The sequence below is a fragment of the Neophocaena asiaeorientalis genome, unplaced genomic scaffold (assembly GCF_003031525.2).
Source record: "Neophocaena asiaeorientalis asiaeorientalis breed wild unplaced genomic scaffold, Neophocaena_asiaeorientalis_V1.1 scaffold226, whole genome shotgun sequence".
Lineage (NCBI taxonomy): Eukaryota > Metazoa > Chordata > Mammalia > Artiodactyla > Phocoenidae > Neophocaena > Neophocaena asiaeorientalis.
Genome location: NW_020173037.1, coordinates 469,889 through 491,997, shown reverse-complemented (window position 1 = coordinate 491,997; position 22,109 = coordinate 469,889). Strand labels below are relative to the sequence as shown.

The window sequence follows — 22,109 nt, the reverse complement described above, 5'->3', positions numbered from 1 at the left end:
CGCTGGCCTTTGCCTGAAACGTTTTCAGGGCTGATTTCACTTCCCCTCTGCATGAGGCCTGAGCAACATGAAAATGGGTTCCCCTTGGAAGGAAGGCTGGGAACTGCCAGATTAGGACACAGGGTTACCTGGTTATCATTCACTGAACTAATTCCCTGTTTTGTTTGACAGGGTGTTGGTCCAAAGAGTCAGAAACAGTCTTCTGAAGACCCAGAAAAGTCTTTTTGCTTTGCTTTGTTTGCAAAATTTGGTAAAGAGGTAATTTTCAAATGATTTATCCAGTGTTGTCATGGGTTATTTAAAATTGAATGTAAGACTTAGAGAATGGACTTGAGGACACAGGGAGGGGGAAGGGGAAGCTGGGACGAAGTGAGAGAGTGGCATGGACATATATACACTACCAAATGTAAAATATGCAGCTAGTGGGAAGCAGCCGCATAGCACAGGGAGATCAGCTCGGTGCTTTGTGACCACCTAGAGGGGTGGGATAGGGAGGGTGGGAGGGAGACGCAAGAGGGAGGAGATATGGGGATAGATGTATACATATAGCTGATTCACTTTGTTATACAGCAGAAACTAACACACCATTGTAGAGCAATTATACTGCAATAAAGATGTTTAAAAAAATGTATGTTGAAAAAATCCTATAAATGAGCTAATTACTTAAAAATGAGCTGCTTAATCCATGTGGGGATTAAGGGGTTAAAATCACTAACAGGATATCTTTGTGCTTCCAGAGTCCCCTGAGGTTTCTTAAAATTGAGTGATGACAACTCAAAGTTAATAGATTCTTTAGCTCTTCCACATAATGGAAATTAAGTACTCAACAAATGAACTTTTCCTGGAGATCAGTGCTTAATTTTTAAATGAACGTGGCTGTGTCAGATAAAGGCCCCGTGATCATTTTCCCTATTTGCGAATAGGGTTTCTTGTAGTTGATTGTGAAATCGAAGGCTCTCTTCAGGTGTGCAGCACTGATGTTCTTGTCGTCTTTCTTGCTAAGGTGTCAGTTAAAATGAAGCAGTACAAAGATGAACTCCTGGCCTCCTGTTTGACCTTTGTCCTGTCCCTGCCACACGACATCATCGAACTTGATGTCAGAGCCTATGTCCCTGCCTTGCAGGTGGGTGCATCGTCCTGAGCAGATGCAGCTCTTGTGCAGTGTCCTGTTTCCTGGAAAGCATGGCAGTCACAGCAGGCGCTCACCCGTCAGACACCCTGGTTCATGTTCTGCTTCTGCCACTGAGCAGCTTTGGGGAGGGACCCTGACTGGGCCTCTCTGAGGACCCCTGGGGGTGGGGGGTGAGGATTCAGCCCTCCCTGTGCTGCAGGTGTGCAGTGACGCCCCCCGGCAGGCCTTCCTGAGGGGGCCTCAGTGTACCCTTCCCTCCAGCCTGTCTGGTTCTGGCAGAGGAAAGGCTTGCCGTTAGAAACCCTCTTTGAATCTCATATTCCTTGTGTTTCATTACCTTGTTCGTACTCACATACAGATGGCTTTTAAACTGGGCCTGAGCTATACCCCATTGGCAGAAGTTGGCCTGAATGCCCTAGAAGAATGGTCAGTTTACATTGGCAAACATGTAATTCAGCCCTATTATAAGGACATTTTACCCAGCCTTGATGGATATCTGAAAACTTCAGCCTTATCAGGTAAGGTTTAGAAGAATTTTGACGTGTATCTTAAAATGGCAACGTAATACCTATAATAAGACTACATATTTTCATTTTTGCAACTTCTGAAATTTGAACCCAACATATTCAAAATATGTTTGATATTTTTGTGATCTCCCCAGTTCAATTCGATATAATTGGGACATAAGAAGTATAACTGAGATATTAAACCTACTTTTTATTTTAGTCACTTATATCCTACCAAGATTTATAAAATCTTAAAGGGCAAGAAGTCAGTCTTAAATATTTTGAGCTCCTTATAGATTCTAACATACTGCCTTGCAAAGACACTTTTGTTTGACAAATCAAACAGGAATTAAAACTATAAGGAAATCCAATAGTAATTTTGTATTTTGACCTAATCTCACCTGATGTTTTATTGGTTTTTCAGATATAACTGATTTAGTACTAATGTTAGTTCAGAAGAATTGTCATACAAGAAGTAGGTTTGGGAAAAGATTGAAAGAAAAAACTCATCTGGCCAGGCAAAATTTTTTCTTTTTTTTTTTTAATGGATTGGAGGTTTTTAAAAAATTAATTTATTTTTGGCTGCATTGGGTCTTCATTGCTGTGTGCGGGCTTTCTCTAGTTGCAGCGAGCAGTAGCTACCCTTCGTTGCTGTGTGCGGGCTTCTCATTGCAGTGTCTTCTCTTGTTGCGGAGCACGGGCTCTAGGCGCGGGGGCTTCAGTAGTTGTGGCTCGCGGGCTCTAGAGCGCAGGCTCAGTAGTTGTGGCATATGGACTTAGTTGCTCTGCGGCATGTGGGATCGTCCCAGACCAGGGCTCGACCCATGTCCCCTTTGTTGGCAGGCGGATTCCTAATCACTGTGTCACCAGGGAAGTCCCCAGGCCAAAGTTGTACTAGCCAAGAACAGTATTACATAGAATTGAGGAGGGTCAGATTTCCTTGAACCAGAGTGGAAATGGACATTGTGATCAGATGAGCAAAAAGAAGGGTTCATGTTGGAGAAGAACCCCGAAATACTACTAAGAATTGAAATGCCCCTGCCAGCAAAGTAGAAAATCAAGTGTTAATTCGTAAAATTCCATCTACGTAAATCATTATTTTATTGTTCAGCTTAAATACTGTTGGTTTAGAAACCGTAAATGAAAAGTGTGTGACAAATTTCATTCACTGTGTCTGGTTTTTATGACACCTCAATGCATATTCAGAGTTCATGAAGAAAGAGTCACAGTTTCGGGATAAGTATTTAGAGGAAAAAAAAACTAGTTGATGTTTGTCTCTTATTTAGGCTTTTAAAATTCACTTCTTATAAGGAGTGCTGCTATTTGAGTAGTTCACTGAAAACACGTGGACATGGTTAAAGGAAATGAATGTATCTGTTAGCAGGTATCTTTGTGGTCCTTTCATTTGCTCTTTTGAATTTAGTTCTGTCAGTGAGCTCATTGAAAAGATTTATATTTCTTTTCAGTTAATGTGGGACGTTACTGTGATCCTTTAAGCAGAGAATTTAGTTATTGATAAATAGTCATTCTCCAGGTAATTAGGAGATAGGGAAAAGCAGAGAGTAAGTAAACTAACAGCAGAAAATCCATAACTTGAAAGAATGTTTTTAGTAATGTTTTCTTTGATATGATATTAAACTTGCAGAACGGTTGCATTCATAGTGAAAAGAGCTCCTGTCTGCTCTATATGGAGGTTTAGCAGCTAAATTTTGTCCCACTTGCTTTGTCACTGTATGTGCTTTCTCTGTATCGTGTGGTAATATGTGTGCGTGTTTATACATGATGTTTTTTCCCGAACCTTTTGTGAGTAAGTTGCAGGCATCACAGACGTGTATGCCTGAATACTGCGATGTACGTTTCCTGTGCGTGAGCACAGCGTCATTGTGGTCAAGGTCAGGAAGGGTGACATGGATCCCTCACTCTCCTCCTCTGCAGCCCGTGTGCACATGGCTCGGCTGCCCCATTAACTTCCTTCGTAGCTGTGCTTCCAGCTGCGTTTTTCCGGGGCCAGAATTCAGTCTGGGCCTTGCGTTTAGTTGTCGTGCCTCTGGGCGTCCTTTCTTGTGGGACAGTTCTCATGACGTTGATGTTGTTGAAGGTTGCGGTCCGTGATTTGGGAGGAGGTCCTTCCAGCTGGGCTTGTCTGATGTCTTCTCATGTGAGGGGCCCCCAGGACCGATGGCAGGTGGTGCCGTCATGGTCATGCCCACGGGCCTGTGGTTAGCGGGAGCCGCTCCGTTCTCTGATTGCGAGTGGCTGTCTTCCCAGTGAGGTCCTCCTCCAGTGGTCGGTGCCGAGGAGGGTGGGCACCGGGGGGCTCCCGGTGGGGCAGGGTATCCAGGCAGGCGAGGAGGGCGGCATACGGGACGTCAGCCTCATTAACAGCTGGATCAAGGACAATGAGGGGAGAGGGAGAAAGAGCTAAAGGGCCCTGCCTCCCGTCCCGGGCCTCACGGCTTCTGCACACATGCACAGGCACCCGCACACGTGTGTGGATGGGTGAAGTGGAACGTGCAACGTGCACACCTGTTGTCCTTCTGTCCGTTGGAAGGGGCTGCCTGGGGCTAGTGGTACCTTTGTAGCAGCGAGAAAACCAGTCCCCAGGTTGTGGCTTTGGATAAATGGCTGCTTCCAGCCTGCACAGGGAAAGTACAAGAGGAACCTAGAATATTGTGTTTTCTGAAACATGCAGAAATCAAGGAAGTGTTCGAAGAATGATGGGAAATGTCACGGGCCAACTTGGGATAATCTGAGCATCGAGGCAGAGTGTCCCAGAAAGAGATCGAGACCCACTGAATCTCGTAGGACTCTTGCGTGTGTACAGTTACAAGTCAGCGAGTAAACGGAAAGCCTCGTCGTGTGCTGCTTCTTGCTGTGTAACAAGTCACCACAGGGCCAGCGGCTGAAACACCATCTGTCGTTTTCCCGTCCTCTGGGTCAGGAGCCTAGGTGGGCTCTGCTCGGGGCCGGCTGGGCTGGCCTGGCCCTTCTCCGGGCACTCTGGGGAGGGCCCTCAGGTTCATGCAGGGTGTCGGCGGCGTCTGAGGCCCCATTTCCTTGCTGGCTGGTGGTCCCAGCTTGGCCCGCCCCTTGCCTTTGGCCCTCCCCCTTCACAGCCAGCGGTGCACCTTGAATCCTTAGGCTCTGAGTCTGTGCCCCTTCCTCCTGCATCCGCTGGAGGAGACTCTGCTTTTAAGAGGCTTGTGTGATGAGATTAGACCTGCCTTTGTTCTGTAAGGGAACACAGTCACGGGGGTAACACCGGGGAGGGTCATGGGGCTACCTTAAAAGCCTGCCTGCCTCACCCCACAACACGTTACTCACCAAGGGTGGAGATGGCAGCTTTACAGTGGAGACCCTGGCAGACAGTCGTCAGCCTGCTGGCCAGTAGTGGGGCCAGTGGACAGCATGCCTCCTTATGTGCTTTGCTGAGAGCCCAGTGCCGCTCTGTGCCGCTCCTGACAGAGGTGCAAAGCCTGAGCCTTTCGCTCAAAGTGCTTCTGATAAGATTCAAGGCTTGCTCCCTTGTGGATTCCACAGAAAGTAAAGAGTAACTTTGCCCGTTACAGACAAAGGCATTGATCAGTAAGGCAGAGAAGCACGTCCTTTAAGACTGAGTGAACTTTGCTAAGAATGTAACGCGTTTCATAGCCTCTTCTCAGACTCAGGTGTTACACTTTCCAAGTTTTGTCATGTTCTGGGACCCACTGACACAACTTGAAACAGCGGGTCTCGCAGGGAGTCCATGAGATCCACCTGTTTTCAGAGGAATACTAAGGTGTCGTGTGTGTTAACATGCGGTCTTCAAATAGATCAGTAGGTCTTTACAAAAGTAGGTTCTGCTTCCAGTATGCTGACCGTTGCTAGTTGTAACCCACAAAAGCAAAAATCTGTGAGCTCTTAGTGAGTCCCGGTTGTGGAAGGACGGCCAGACACCAAGAAGCCGAGACTCGCTGCTTCGTGGGCAGCAGAGCAGCTCACCCTCCCTGAAAGTCAGAAGCATGCCCTCCTACCTCTACTGCAGCCTCATCCGCTTATCAGTTACAGCTCTCTGCCAGACTTCTCTTGGACTGAGAAAATGCAGACTGGATGGTTTTGAGAAGTGCTGGGGTCTTGGAGTTTCTCAGGCTCGGAGCTTGTGAGCACACGTGACACCCACCTTGCAGCCGCATCCATCCGGCGTGGCACCACACGCAGCATGCCTCATCTCCTCACGGCCTAGAAAGCAGGAAGCAGAAGCACACAGACTTAGAAATGATGCTTAGTGGGACTTCCCTGGCAGTCCAGTGGTTAGGACTTGGCGCCTCCACTGCAGGGGGGCCTGGGTTCAATTCCCAGTTGGGGAACTAAGATCCCACCAATTGCGCGGCATAGCCAAAAAAAAAAGAAAGAAAAAAAATGTTGCTTAGCAATCAGTGTTTCGGTATTCTGTTTTACTTAGAAATTACGTGGGTATCCAATGATGATTTACTAATTAACTCAGTCCAGGGTTTCAAGGCTGCAGATCATAGAAATGATCTTCCAGTTGACATGCTACAAAACGTAATTACTGGGGAAGTAAAAAGTTTGTCCAGTGATTCAGTTTAGTCGAACATAAACTTACTGCATTTATCATGATCTTAAAAGTTATGTAGGGGGCTTCCCTGGTGGCGCAGTGGTTGAGAGTCCGCCTGCTGATGCAGGGGACACGGGTTCGTGCCCCGGTCCGGGAAGATCCCACGTGCCGCGGAGTGGCTGGGCCCGTGAGCCATGGCCGCTGAGCCTGCGCGTCCGGAGCCTGTGCTCCGCGACAGGAGAGGCCACAACAGTGAGAGGCCCGCATACCGCAAAAAAAAAAAGTTATGTAGGGCTGTTCGAGATGAAGAAAAAATTCTGCAGATGGCTGGTGGTGTTATTTTGTGTGTCTTGTACCATAATAACAATGTAATGAGAGGTGATGTTAGCTTGTTGGCTTTGTAAGCCTGAATAAGTATAATAAGTGTGTAAGTAAGTATAGGAAAAACAGACCCAAGTAGAATAAGATGTATGCTTGTATTGTACTTAACCCTGATAGGAAAACACATTTATTTAAACTAAAATCAGGAAATTTGTCTCATTTACCGAAGATGTGCCTTTATTATGTGAATATGGATTTCTGAAATGCTTCTGAGTTAGTGACTATAGCATTTTTTTTAAAGTTTGGCACATTTAAAGCATTATAAGTCCAATTTTTTTATTTTCAGATAATTTTAGGAATATTCATTTTATATAAGCTATTTATCTGTATAAATAAGAACAGAGCTCCTTTAAGAGACTTAATAATCTAATTTCTTAATACTTTCCAAATACAGGAGAACAGCACACTCACAAGAGAAGTCAGGTGGTTCTCAATTCAGGGCTTAGGTGACACGCAGACACATGAGGGTTTATGGCTTCAGTTCCGCAGTTTGAGTCATAGACACAGATAAAACACTTGACCAGTCCATATCTCAGAGAGTTGTTTTTCCCAGTGTACAAAATTCTTAACTAATTTGAGCTCCAAAACATTTTAATAAAGACTGAATAAAAACCAGATCCTCTTTTCATCTGGGGCCACCAGAGGGTAGATTTCTAATATCCACCTGCAGAAGGTCCAAGACCAAAACCCCAGTTCCTAGTGATTGTTCCCACCCAGGGCCTAGCTCACGGGGCATGAGCAGCAAGCCTGCGCCGCAGACTCACAGATGGGAAGCAGAGAGCAGAGGGGAGTCAGGCTCTGCCGTCAGCGGGTGGCACTTCTGGGGGCCAGGAGAGGCGTGCTGGGGTATAGCCCCCGTGAGGGTCCTCCCAGGCTGTCTCAGCACTGGGAGAAGTGAGTGTGACTCCACTGAGAGAAAGTGAGCAGGTGCAAGGGCTTTATAGATAAAGGACTAGCGAGACGCTGCAAATGGTTTCTATAACCTGCATGCAGTCATGAGAAAACATCAGACAAACCCAGACGGAGGCATCTAATTTTGTAAATGTCCAAGTCATGAAACTCCAGGAAACTGAAGAACTGTTTCCCTTAAAGGAGATGAAAAAGACAAGACAACTAAGTGTAACCTGTGGTTCTAAGCTGAGACGTTGTTAGGGCCGAGTGGAGCCTGACTGGGGGTGGGGGTGATTGGGGGCCGCGTCTGCAGCTTGGCACCCTCATCTGGGCTGTGGTGTGGCTGTCACGTGGGACCGGCTCCTTTAGGACCCGGCCCGTTCAGGGGCGGTGGCGTCAGATTGGTACCTTACCATGAAGTGGTTCGGGAGGGAAAGTTTTGTGCTAAACTTGCAAGTTCTGTAGAAGTTTATGATCGTCGAATGGCAGCTCCTTCACAGCTGTAAGTGTTCTGATTCCTCAGGGATGTCTCACCGTGATGGTTTTAATGTCTGTCCATTGGTGATTCTTCTGAGTTGATAATTACTGTAAAAGTGGCACAATGGTGATGTTCCAGCTCCATGATTCCTTTTATCTAGTTGGCACTCTACGGTGAGAAATAACTTTTTTTACCCATTATTTCTGCCTGTCAGGAGGGACTTGTGGATCCTTATATTCTCAGTGGGTCGAGCCCTTTCCTGCTCTCACTGATATCTGCGCGCAGCCTGTCTCAGATGTGACTTGTGTGGGACTCGTGGGAGTGTGCCCCTCCCTGAGCAGTGCCCCCTCCTGGCGCTTCTTACCAGCACAGTCTACCCAGCCTGGGAGTCAGCCACTTCTCCAAGGAGCCGTGTTTCTTTTAGTCAGCAGTGGTATTTAAAACTAAGATAACCACTGTTAATATTGTTGTTCTAGAAATTTCATTTTTAATCTCACTTTAGGATTTTAATGTCTCTCTATAGCAGTGTAGTGTGTTTTCCCTTGTATTAATTAAATAAATGAATGGTGCTGTTTAAAATTGACTTTTGTTTACTGTTGACAGATGAGACCAGGAATAACTGGGAAGTGTCAGCACTCTCTCGGGCCGCCCAGAAAGGATTTACTAGAGACGTGTTAAAGCATCTGAAAAGGGCAAAGAACGTTTCATCGGTAAGAAATCTCTTGTATCTTCTTTACCTTAAATAACGGAGAGACCAGATTCTAATGCTCGTGAAAAGGAAAAGTCTTCACTTAAAATATTAGTTGTTCTTACGTATCTATTAGAGTACAATATAGAAATAATTTCAATATATATTTACAGTAAAAATGTAAACTATATTAACAGGTTTATTTTCTTGTTTTCTTGTTTGGAATAAGCAATTGCAGTAGTGATATTATGGATATGTAAGATTGACTCATTTACTGATTAACTCTGAGATACATATTGTCAAGTTCAGTTCATGGCAGGTGTTATGTTTTTTTTCCAGTGATAATTTCTTGAGACCAGTTTTTTAGATGTGGCACGTAATGTGACAGATAAAAATGATGTAAATAGAGAAAATTGAGTTAGTGTAGGGAAAATATTTTTAAGTATGATGTGAAAAAGGAAATTTGAAAAACTTTTAATATCTAGAACTGATATTGCAAGCTCTAGGGAAAGTTCCTCCCATCTCGATATTTTTGACAGCTTTTGATTGGGAGACCTGGATGAAACTAGAAATGGTGTCTAAAGGTTTTAAATTATCTTATCACATATAAGTAAAGGAAGGTAAAGTTACTTGAGCGTGCCTCTAGTTTTGCACATTTCTTTACAGACACGGGACCCCATTTCCCTAGGTGGGCCCTAGGCCGGGTGCAAGGCCAGAACTATCAGTATTTTCACGCGTCAACATTTGCACTGTGCAGCGGTGGGTGGTGCGTTGGTTCCCTAGCGCCTCCTTAAGCCTAGATAGACCCTTGAGCACACGTTGTGTGCCATCCTGTGTGCTGGAGCAGCGGTGCGCCGAGCAGCCCTTCCCTTGTGAACTCCGTTGTTACTGGGGTAGACAGCCTGGCTGCTCAGTATCTCGCAGGCGTTTTCTCCAGGACAGAGAGCGAGGCTGTCACTTCAAAGAAAACTTCTGAGAGTATTGGTTGCCAGTGATACAGTTCAAGCTTTTAAGTGAAAATTAAAATTTTGCAAGACTTGTAACCATCATGCGCTGGGCAGCTTCTCAGAACTTAAGAACTGTGATGTCTTCACATGTACAGTGAAATTTATCAACGTGTGGGAGATCTGCATGACCCAGGGAACCGTTGTTTTCAGATGAACGGTACATTATCTTCCCAAATCGTGTGTGGGTGAAAATCCACAGAGCGCAAGATAAGCCCATGGATTTTAATGTAGTAGAGACTACATAGTCTTCACTGCTGTGGTTTCAGAGTCCACTTTGTGACTAACCTTTAAGAAACTTCCACTTCAGTTGTGGAGCCGTATCAGAGAAAAACCCCAGTTATCTAGAAAGACTATTAAAATACTCCTCCTTTTCCCAGTTACAGCCCAACAGCAAGTCTGTCACAAATGTGAAAATGGGAAACAGTACCACTTGCCTGAGGTTGTTTATTTGGAATATATCGTTACTTTTCCTAAAAGCATATCGTTTGTTAACATGTCATGGGTTCAGTGTTTTTAAATAAAATGATAACTATTTAAATAATATCTAAGTTTCAACTTACGATAAATACTGGTAAATACGACCTACATAAACAGAAGTTCTTTGAGGAGCTTCAGTATTTTTTAAGGGTGTAAAGGCTCTTGCCAAAACTTTGGAACCGATGGTCTAGGAAACGGACAGCTAACTGCAAAATTGGAAGAGATGTGGCTTCTTTTCATGAATTTAAAATAAAATTAACTGCAGTGCCGTGTAGGATATAATGAGCCATTGGAGGCGTCAACAATGGAGAGGGTGGTAGAGCAGTTTTCCTTTCAGCTCATCAGTCTCTCTAATGTTTAACTTGTCACCGTGTTTGCAGCATGAAGCGCTGTCCTTAGAAGAAATACGGGTTCAGGTTGTGCAAGTGCTTGGCCGTCTTGGGGGACAGATCAGCAAAAACCTCATAACAGGTGACCTTTCCTTAAAGCACATTAACCCCATGGATGTATTTGGATGCATACAGGTCATGGTGTGTTCTGATATTTTCTCCTATATGTCATTTATGTGTTTTCAGGTAAGATTATGAAGAGCCATATTTTGCCTGATGGAGTGAATACTTCCACTGTGCCTTGCAGCCTGTGTGGTTCTTTGTGCTCGCTCACTGGGGTCTGATGTCTTTTCCTTTTTGAAGCAGAATCTAGCTTGATGCACCTTTATATTAAACATTGTGTCAGGAGTTCAAAGTTATCTTTTCTAACCTGATATCCTTAATATTTGGATAATTTAAGTTGTTTTTGATCGGAATTAGCTTTTTTTTTTTTTTTGCGGTACGCGGGCCTCTCACTGTTGTGGCCTCTCCCGTTGCGGAGCACAGGCTCAGCGGCCATGGCTCACGGGCCCAGCCGCTCCGCGGCATGTGGGATCTTCCCGGACTGGGGCACAAACCTGTGTCCCCTGCATCGGCAGGCGTACGCTCAACCACTGCACCACCAGGGAAGCCCGGAATTAGCATTTTTGATTAGTAAAAATTGGTACTTTTACCTTTAAAATTTCATATTAAATGTATTGGTGATTTTGGCATTTCAGAAGTCAGAACCGCTGTTAGGAAAATAAGTGTTATGAAGAGGAGATACTTAATTAAAGTATTGTGCATTTATCATTTTTCCACAGAAGAGTAACTCTTCCTGAAATTGGAAATTAAACATTCCAGACTATTAGACTTGTTTAAAAATAGTTTGCCTTTAAGTCAAATTCAGAAACAGTGTGTAGTGGTTTGTACACGTGTGGTAAACAGAGCAGGAGGGGGTGAGCCAGGGGCTGTCCTGGAGCGAGGAGGGACTGACCGAAAGCGCTCTGCATCTCTCTGACAGCAGTGTCCCCCGAGGAGAGGGCCAGGCGCTGTGTGGCCTGGGACAGAGAGAGGAGGCTTGGCTTCGCGGTGCCCTTCGTGGATATGAAGCCCATCATCCACCTGGACCCATTCCTGCCACGTGTCACAGAGCTGGCGCTCTCGGCCGCCGACAGACAAACCAAAGTACTCACTGATCACCTGCTGTGGTTAGACGTGTATTCATTACGAAACACGTATTGTGTTTCACGGATTTTGTATTTTCTCTAGTATAGTAATCAGGAAACTGTTCAGTTATCAGAAGTACGTGTCCTTGGAAAATGGAAGTTAAACATAAATTATCTGAATAATAGATGATAACCTGGCAAAACATTAATATACCAGAACTCTTCATAATAGAAAATAGTACAAAGGGCGTTGAAAAGTGATTTTTAGTCTGTGCTTGATTCTCTCTTCAACCTGGGAGATTAGAAACAGATTATCTCAAGTCTTTATATTAATCTGTACATTTCCAAAATTTGTGCTTTAAAGATGTATTTACTGAAAGTGACAGTTGAAAATGTGCTAACACATGAAGCAGAGTTCTGTGTTACGGCAGCATGGATTATGTTTCTTATGAATGTATTAGTCCTGATGTCTAAATCTTTTAAATCTCAGTTCTTCACTGTTGGCTCCAGCTCAAAGTGAACGGAAGCATGAATTTTATACAAGAAGTGCCACTTGCAGTTCATTTATTTTGGGTGGGATAGTTATCTGCTGCAGAAGTTTTCCTTTTTAAAGGGCTACGTTGTGTAGCATTTCAAAATGCTCTTAACCTTTGTTGGACCCCTGGCCTGTTTCAGGTTGCGGCCTGTGAACTTCTGCACAGCATTGTCATGTTTATGCTGGGAAAAGCCACTCAGATGCCTGACAGTGGCCTGGGCCCCCCACCCATGTACCAGCTCTATAAGCGCACTTTTCCTGTGCTGCTTCGACTGGCATGTGATGTAGATCAGGTAAGTGCATGGCTTTGAGTTTGAAACAGTTGCAGAATTTTTTTAAAAAGTCCTGTCTAGTTCAGTGATGGTCAAAGCTTGCTGCACATTGGGACCACTCTGGGGTCTTTGAAAACCTGCTACCTGGCTGCTGCCCTTCCGACTCTGGCTTAATTCCTCAGGGATAGGCCCTAAGGAATTAAGTTAGGAGAGTAATTAATTAAGGAATTAAGGAATTAATTACGAGAGTCTAGCCCCTAAGGCTGATTTTGCTACCGGCTCTGTCACTTAGGGGTGAAGAAGAGAGGAGGGGCCGTGGCCAGCAGTCGGGGGCGCTTGGAGATGTCAGCAGGTCATCTCTTCCTCGGGGCTTTTTGGACAGAATTCTCCTTTGCTGCTGGGACACGGAAGACATTCAGATTCTTTATTTTATGAAGCTGGCAGAACCCTGATATAAGGGTGCACACATAAAAAAGAAAACTAAATGAAAAACTCACCTATAAATATACATGGAATATCCTTCAGTATATATGTGAATGAATACAATCCAGTAGTGCCTTAAAAATGCACCATGATTAAATAGGATTTTGGGGTAAAACTGGAAATTTACCACAGAAATAGGTTTCGTAAGCAACGATTCTCTTCATATAGGCCAAGAAGGTATTTTGTTTTGGTAAATCAGGAATAGTTTAATTTTGTCTTTAAAAAATGATGAAGAATGTTTACCTGAATATCACAGGCAAATCCTGCCCAGCCGTGACGCAGTGATGCCGCCTCGTGCTTCGGCTGAGGTGGGTGCTGGGGTGAGACGTGGCGTGGCCTGTTCACAGGCACCTCCAGCCCCGACCCGGGGCAGGGCCTGTGCGTGGAGTGGTTGCTCAGAACGGCTTCGTCTGTGTTTCATAAGTTAGTTTGCACTGGTTAACCTCTGGGTCTCTCATCAGGCCATGAGGTCCCTGAGGTCAGGGATGTCGGAGAAAGGAAGGAAAAAAATTATTTTGAATATAGTTTTAAAAAACTATGGAAAGCCCAGAGTATCAACTGATAAATCTAAGAATTAATAAAGGAGAAAGCTGATGAATTACAAGATAGAATTCTCATATATCAGTGTTCTAATATGTCTTATATTCTATTGTAGCTTTGACCACTTGGAAAATGTGTTTACAACATAGCATTCATAACAGCATCAAAAAATGTAATAATAATAAAACATCTGGGGGAGTTCCTTCGTGGCCTAGTGGATAGGATTCTGGGCGTTCACTGCCATGGCCCAGGTTCAGTCCCTGGTTGGGGAACTGAGATCCTGCAAGCTGCATGGCACAGTGTAAAAAATAAAATGAAGTAAAATAAAACATCTGGGAATAAACTTTAGTATGCCAGGCAGACATATATTTTATGATATAAAACGAAAGTGCTGTGTACCTGGAGAATCAATATTGAGGGAGCTCCCTGGCAGTCCAGTGGCTAGGACTTGGTACTTCCACTGCAGGTAGCCCGGGTTTGACCCCTGGTCAGGGAACTGAGATCCCGCAAGCTGGGTGGCGTGGCCAAAAAAAAAAGAACCAATATTGAAAAAATTCGAGCTCTTTCCAAATCGTTCAGTAAGTTTGGTATTGTTCCAGCAAAAATCCCAGAATTAATTTCATTTTGAACGTCAAAAGTAATCTGGAAGACTAATTGCTAGAGCCTAACCAAGAAAAATTTTGGCAGGGTCAGGTACTGAAGGGTGTCTTGCCCTAACAGACATTAAGAAGAAGCCACGTTAATTATAATGGGGTTGAACTTGTGCACAGATATATCTGTCAGTGGGACTCTGGCAGTTGGCAGGTGGACCCGTGTGTACACATAAATATTGTATGTGTGATAAAAGGGGCTTTTTAAGTTCGTGAGAAATGGAACATTTAATAAATTCTATTATAGCATTTATAAAAATATTATAGAAAAATGTGATGAATTATAGCATGTCTGTTTGTGTCTTTGGATTGGGATGGTCTTTTTCATTGGTAAAATATTACTAATTAATATAGAAACATATGATGCTAAAAGTGAACCTCCATGTCATCACCCCTTTCCCCCTATTATTCCTCAGGAAAAGCCAGTGTATCCTCTGCTGAAAGTTTGGTGAATATACTCCTAGATCTTTGTAAAACATAGCATACGTATAAATTTTATATAAATTTTTATAAGCATACATATAAATTTTGTTTTACAGATAAAAAGGATTATAGCATTCAAAAATGCTTTCTTTTATATAAAATGTGATTTCTGCTTGGGTGGATTTTATCATTACATTATAGATGTCTTTCCATACAGTTTGTGTAGAAAGGGAAATTTTCATACAAGGTATTGAAGGGAGATCTGTGGAAGAAAACTGCTAGTGTGTTGATAGTTCTGACTTTATAAGTATGTAAAGCCACTGAATGGCACAAACCCACAGTTTTGACATACACATGATGTAGGGAAATTTTTTTTTTCCCACATTGTGCTGAAGATGATAAGATTTTAAAATGGGCAAATGGATAAAGAACAAAAGTGGGCAGCTCGTGAACACAGAAGTATATATGGCCAATTAAATATGTTTTAAATATTCAACGTTTTTAGTAGATAAGGAAATTCAAATTAAAATGGTACGGATTGCAGCAGTTGTCAGATATTTTAAAAATTGGCAGTGTTTAGTGCTGCCAAGCTTGTAGGGAAAGGGGCTTGTGAGTCCTGGCAGGTGGGAGTGTGGACAGCAGCCCTTGTCCAGAGAGGTGTTCAGAGTGGTGTGTATAAGACAGACATAAACTAGAAATACTGCATTTCTAACAACAGGATTGGGTAACTGGATCATGGTTTATCCATATATGAGATAGCAGGCATCTAATAAAGATACTGATATAGCTTATGTATTTACATGAAAAGTATTCAAAATTAAGGGGCAGAAAAGTGGTTACAAAAGTGTATATTTTTACACACGTGTATACGTATATTTAAATGTGTATAAATATACTGAGTTAACAGTGGTTTGGAATGTTAACAGTGGTTACCTTTTGGATGTAGGATTGTAGTTGGATGGTTTTCGACATGTTCTATAAATGGTATGTGTGTACATATATATAATCTATGTTCTAAGAATACAAAATAATTCTTTTGGGGGAAGAAAACAGTGATGCTTTAAGACCAGGTTAAATTTCCTAACTAAAAGGTAAGATTCTTTTACTTTGATTAAGTCTAAAAGTTGCTTCAAAGTTTAGAAAGATATTTTTTGGAGAAATACCCGGGTGCAAGAGAACTTGTTGTTGAGTCTGAGCCCCAGACATTTCACGTGATTTTTGTTGTTGTTTTTTAATTTTTAAATTTTATTTTATTTTTTGGCCGCAGCAGGTGTTATGTGGGATCCTAGTTCCCTGACCAGTGATGGAACCCACACCCACTGCAGTGGAAGTACATGGTCTCCCACTGGACTGCCAGGGACCTCCCTCACGTGATTTTTGATGGGGTGTCCGTACCACGTGCTTTGTTCTTAAGCTGAGTATCAGCGGGGAAATAGAACTCCTCTGGATTTCTCAGTGCTCCTGTAGGGCCAGCCTTGTGAGACATGAAGATGGGGAATGTTCCCCTTCACTCGGGCTGTGAACATTTACTGTTCATAGAGAATGAGGGTTAGATGCATAACCGTTTGTCTCAGGAAATTGCTCTGATACAAAAGGACAGTAAAACCTTCCAGGCCTGGGAGCCACCCTAGATTGCAGGAGCCAGGCACCCACAGGGCTCTCTGGGCCCTGCAGAGACTGTATTTACATTTGAGAAAGTTAGGGTGAGAACCCGCATCTCCACGGAGTAAAGACTAGTTTCCCTTCTTTCTCGGCAGGCAGCCGAGGGGGAGGTGCCTCTTCTCTTGTTCTGTGATACAGCCTGGGAGTCTCTATGCATGCCTCTCCCGTTGCGGAGCGCAGGCTCCGGATGTGCAGGCTCAGCGGCCACGGCACACGGGCCCAGCCACTCCGCGGCACGTGGGATCTTCCCGGACTGGGGCACGAACCCGTGTCCCCTGCATCGGCAGGTGGACTCTCAACCACTGCGCGGAGGGAAGCCCTGACCTGGCTTTCTGCTTTGTCCCCACGGGGTTGTGAACAGAATGCCTTCTGTTTAGCTCCGGATCAGGTTAATCAGGATGAATGACAAATACCACCACTGTCGACCCTAATTGCCCTCCTCGTTAGAGGAACAGTAAATTTGGGGATGCGTATTTTTCTTTGCCGGACTCTTAGGAAGAAGTTAGACCATGTTCGTCACAGAATTTAACTAGAGAAGGAAACTAATATAACCACAGTAGTATTACGCTTAATTTTGCTCCTGTCATATAAATGGAACTGTCTCTGATATAAAATTTACATGAAAAAAGTAAATTCTGATGTTATTACTCCTTCAGGTGCCGAGGCAACTGTATGAACCTCTAGTTATGCAGCTGATTCACTGGTTCACCAACAATAAGAAATTTGAGAGTCAGGACACTGTTGCCTTACTAGAAACAATACTGGTGAGTAATGGTTCCTGTCCTGCCATTCCCATCAACTGGTTATATGTGATCAATACTCAGAACTTTGAGAAAAGCTACCTGTCAAGGTATCAAAATGTAACATCTAGCTAGATTGGATCATCTTTTTTCTTTTGTTTTGGTGAGATGGCATTTAATGAGCAAGGTGCTGTTTATTAAGGGATACTTTTAAATAGCTACAAGCAAATAGATGTTTTTGTTTTGTTCCTTTTGGGAGGATGGTTATAAATTTGACAGACTTCATCTACATTAAGGCTGTGTGTGTGTGCGTGTGTGTGTGTGTGTGTTGAGGGTGGAAAGGGTGAATAAGAATGTTCTTGGACTTCTATCAGAGTTGCAGTATCCTCTTTTTTTTTTTTTTTTTTTTTTTAACTATAGTATACTAGTTCAGAGTAAAAGGAATTTTTTGAGCTGGTCTTGTTTTCTCCTGCATTCAGATTCAGCAACTCAAAACCCCTAGACATCGCAGTTCACCGTGTACATAGAACTGTCCTGAGACAGCAGAGGTGGAATTGTTAGGGTGGGGTCACTGGCTCACTGCGGGCAGAGGCAGTGAGGTCGGCTAAAGCCTTACTGTCTTTCCACACTGATTTGATTTTAATATTCTGAACTCGTGTAAATAACTACATTTGATTTCTTTAAATATCATCTTAATTGATATTTACCTATTATTTCAACCTGTACTTTTGTTTTGGCATATACTGACTTTGGAATCAAAATCCCCAGTTGAGGGACTTCCCTGGTGGTGCAGTGCTTAAGAATCCGCCTGCCAATGCAGGGGACACGGGTTCGAGCCCTGGTCCAGGAAAATCCCACATGCCGCAGAGCAACTAAGCCCGTGTGCCACAACTACTGAGCCTGCGCTCTAGAGCCCACGAGCCACAACTACTGAGCCTGCGAGCCACAACTACTGAAGCCCGAGTGCCTAGAGCCCATGCTCTGCAACAAGAGAAGCCACCACAACAAGAAGCCCGTGCGCCACAAGGAAGAGTAGCCCCTGCTCGCCACAACTAGAGAAAGCCCGCGCGCAGCAACAAAGACCCAACACAGCCAAAAATAGATAAATTTTTTAAAAAAATGCCCAGTTGAACACATAGCAAGTTTGTGCAAACAAACATCCTTTAATCCCATGTTTTTGCAGACTGATTTGTTTGAATCTGTGGGTCACTTTCTGTTAAGTTTGAAATGAGGTGTGTCGTTGCATGTAGGACCACTATCCGTTGCAGTTTGCCCAGGCCAGCCCTGTTGTCCCTGTTGCCCCTGTTGTGTGTGTAGTTACTAACACAGCTCCTTTCCCTCTCAGAGGTTGCCTAGCTGGCTGCCACTTGTGGGCAGTGGGAGTTACTGAACATTTGTAATTAGGGTGATGACATCATTGTACCTGTGGTTTAATTCCCTGCAGTGTCTAGTGTGAAACCTGTCTATGACAGATCCATTTAATTAAATTTAACTTGTGGCGTATTTCATTCAGACGGATTTATTCTAATGTTTCTGTTCTGAAGTTTCTATCTTAGCTGTTCCTTTTCCCCTTTTGATCCTTGAAGGTAGCTTAAGTCAGAGCTTCAGGAAAAAACCAGGTGGGAATGGAAATGTAACATGAGAGGGTTTACAGAAAGAAAAGAAAAGGTGAAGGCGGAGGTGGAGGCTGGTGCGCTCCAGTGCACTTGTGTCCCTGCTGTCCGCTCCTCTGCCCGTTTCCGCGGTGCATTGCCATCACCTCTGTGAATTCTGATTCGCACTGTGATCAAAGATTTGCATGTAGCAAGGAACCAGGCATGTTAGAAAGAATCCCCTTATTTCAGTTTCCGTGTACTTTCTCAAGTCAAACTTCCTTTGTGGATCTAAGAGAGAAACAAAAGCACTCAAATTTCCTTAGCTGTGTTTTCAAGTGTTTAGAGACTGTGCCTTTCTGGAGACTGCTCTGATAGAAGGTTCTACTTTTAGAACCACATCTCTGTGATTTTTCTTCGTGTAGCATTACAGTTTCCTTGAAACTTGCAAGGGTCTTACTCTATTTATCCTCAATAAGTAAAGCATTTCAGATAATGTTATGAGGTAGAATCAACAGAAGTTCTTAGGATATAATCATGGTGTTTCTTCAGGGGAAGGAAAGTCTGCTTTGTTGCTGTACAATTAAAGTATTCTCTTTTTTTCATGTATTTTTCAGTTTCTTAATTTCTTTAGAAGAAACTTTTCTTTATGTCACAAGGAATTTGTTATTAGAGTCTAGATTCTAGACAGTCAGATTGGTTTAACTAGTGTCCGCTTTTTTCCTTAATAGTGCTCTAAATTAATTTTCATAACATACTTCATTTATGCTCAGAGGCAGACCAAGGTATTCAGTTGTCATTTTATGCTTTGTTTCAGGATGGAATTGTGGACCCCTTTGACAGTACTTTAAGAGATTTTTGTGGTCGGTGTATTCAGGAATTCCTCAAATGGTCCATTAAGCAGACAACACCGCAGCAGCAGGAAAACAGTCCAGTAAACACCAAATCACTTTTCAAGCGACTGTACAGCTTTGCACTTCACCCCAATGCTTTCAAGAGACTGGGAGCATCACTTGCTTTTAATAATATCTACAGGGAATTCAGGTACGTAAGTTACCTGACAGGGAAGGGTGTAAAGATCTTTAAATTTTCTTTTTTTTGTTTTTAAATATTTATTTATTTTCCTTTTCTTTTTTTGGCTGTGTCGGGTCTTAGTTGCAGCAAATGGGATCTTTGTTTGGGCCTGTGAGATCTCTTCGTTACGGCACGCGGTCTAAGCTCTTTAAATATTCAATAGTGATTTTGTAAAGTGACTCACTGTTTATGTATCCATGTAGTCATATATCAAGCATTTAGTAAATAGTTAACATGTCGGATGCTGTGCTGTTTTCTGGGGATTAAATAATGAATTAAAATGATGTTTGCATTCAAGAAGAGGCTCAGAACGTGTTGAGATCTACATTGAAGTATAATAGTACCCAGTCTGGAAAGTGCAACAAAAGCCATAATACACAGTCTTTTGAAGCACAGAAGAGGAGTGTCTGACATGGTTTGAGTAGGTTAGGGGAGGTTTCCTGTACCTCCTGGCCTCCTGTACCTCCTGGCCTCCTGTACCTCCTGGCCTCCTGGCTTCCTGTACCTCCTGGCCTCCTGTTCCATTTATACTTGGGATGAGGCTTAGGGGATGAGTGGAAACTGGCCCAAGCATTTCAGGTCAGAGGGACAGGGCAGAGATAAGAGGACAGTATGTAAGGAGACGAAGTCATTTTCTACTCCTTGCTGTGGAGTTTGAGGTTTGGAAGGGAGCGAAATGAGACTGTCCAGGAGCCTCTCTTTGTGGAATTAAGATGTGAAGGCCACTTCCAGAGACAGCGAGTCCTGGATAGTGGGAGCAGGGAGCGGCACGGTTAGACTCCTCCCCAAATTCGCCTGCCAGTAGCTGTGTGGGGAGTGGGTCTGAGGACCAGGACACCAGTGACAGGGTGGTTTCACAGTCCAAGGACAAGATAGCCCCTGACCTAAGGTTGTAGTAGTGTTTGTTCGTTTGTTCATTTAGTACTGTTTGCTAGGTCAGACTGTTATGTGCCAGGCATCATGCCGAATGCTGGAGATGCAAAGATGTAGCCCTTCGTGAGGGCTGCATTTTAAAAAGACAGGTAGATAATATTCAGCCAATCACAGAGATAAAGGTAAAATCTGTAGCTGGAATTAGTGCTTTTAAGTCGCGGTACAGGGGCTTCCCTGGCGGCCCAGTAGTTAGGGACACTGCACTTTCATTGCCGGCTGCCCGGGTTCAATACCTGGTCAGGGAGCTAAGATCCCACTACTGTGCAGCGTGGGAAAAAAAATTAAGTAGTGGTACATGATTACTGAGGAACCTTATAATGAGGAACCTGACCTCATTTGGTCAGAATAGCTTCTCTCAGGAATTGGCAGTTGGGATAGTGATGAGGGGAGCAGTTGTGAAAATAAGATGATGGAAGGAATGATGGAGGGATGGATGATGGATGGAGAGGTAGGTGGGTGATAGGTAGATTTTAGTTGGATGGATGGGTGGATGGATGGATGGATGATGGACGGGTGGGTAGATGGATGGATGATGGATGGATGGATGGATGATGGATGGGTGGATAGATGGATGGGTGGACGGACAATGGATGGATGATGGATGGGTGGATAGATGGATGGATGATGGATGGATGGGTGGATAGGAATCTGTCTCTGCATGTGTGTGGGCATGTGCACGTTTGTATGAAAATCGACTGGAGGGCTTCCCTGGTGGCGCAGTGGTTGGGGGTCCGCCTGCTGATGCAGGGGGCGTGGGTTCGTGCCCCGGTCTGGGGGGATCCTGCCTGCCGTGGAGCGACCGGGCCCGTGGGCCGTGGCCGCTGGGCCTGCGTGTCCGGAGCCTGTGCTCCGCGGCAGCGGGGGGGGGCAGGCCACAGCGGTGAGGGGCCCGCGTGCCGCAAAGAAAAAAAAAATCGACTGGAGTTTGAAGCCACTGTGTTGATTTTTTTAGTTGAGGTATAGTTGATGTAAAATGTGTGTTTCAGATGTACAGTGTAGTGGTTCACAGTTTTTAAAGGTTGTGCTGCATTTATAGTTATTATAAAATACTGGCTGTTTTCCTGTGCTGTACAGTATATCCTTGTTGCTTATCTGTTTTATGCATAGTAGTTTGTGTCTCTAAGTCCCCTACTCCTATTTTGCCCCTCCTCCTTCCTTCTGGTAACCACTAATTTGTTCTTTATATCTGTGAGTCTGGTTCTGTTTTGTTATATACATATGTTTGTTTTTTTTTAGAGTTCTCATACAAGTGGTATCATACAGTATTCATCTGGTGTATTTCACTAAGCATAATACTCTGTAGGTCCATCCATGTAGCTGCAAATGGAATTATTTTCATTCTTTTTTATGGCTGAGTAACATTCATTGTATATATTTACCACATCTTTTATTTATTTATTTCTTCGGCCTGACCGGGGATCTAACCTGTGTCCCCTGCAGTGGAAGCACGGAGTCCTAACCACTGGACTGCCAGGGAAGTCCCTTACCACATCGTCTTTATCCATTCATCTGTTGATGGACGCTTAGGTTGTTTCCATGTCTTGGCAATTGTGAATAGTGCTGCTGTGAACAGT

At 43.9% G+C, this 22,109-nt stretch overlaps 1 protein-coding gene across 4 annotated transcripts in view; it reads left to right on the top strand.

The window, feature by feature from the left end:
* The window catches only part of PRKDC (protein kinase, DNA-activated, catalytic subunit), a 149,612-nt gene that overhangs the window by 27,060 nt on the left and 100,443 nt on the right, over positions 1-22,109 (top strand). For 3 of the 4 annotated variants that reach the window (XM_024742668.1, XM_024742666.1, XM_024742669.1), the window contains exons 19-27: positions 172-258; positions 1,004-1,123; positions 1,491-1,650; positions 8,547-8,653; positions 10,496-10,586; positions 11,487-11,650; positions 12,307-12,459; positions 16,853-16,960; positions 19,346-19,572. In XM_024742668.1, coding sequence (XP_024598436.1) covers positions 172-258; positions 1,004-1,123; positions 1,491-1,650; positions 8,547-8,653; positions 10,496-10,586; positions 11,487-11,650; positions 12,307-12,459; positions 16,853-16,960; positions 19,346-19,572 — 1,217 coding nt within the window. The remainder of the gene's footprint in view (positions 1-171; positions 259-1,003; positions 1,124-1,490; positions 1,651-8,546; positions 8,654-10,495; positions 10,587-11,486; positions 11,651-12,306; positions 12,460-16,852; positions 16,961-19,345; positions 19,573-22,109) is intronic. The other variant, XM_024742667.1, reaches the window with a different exon arrangement.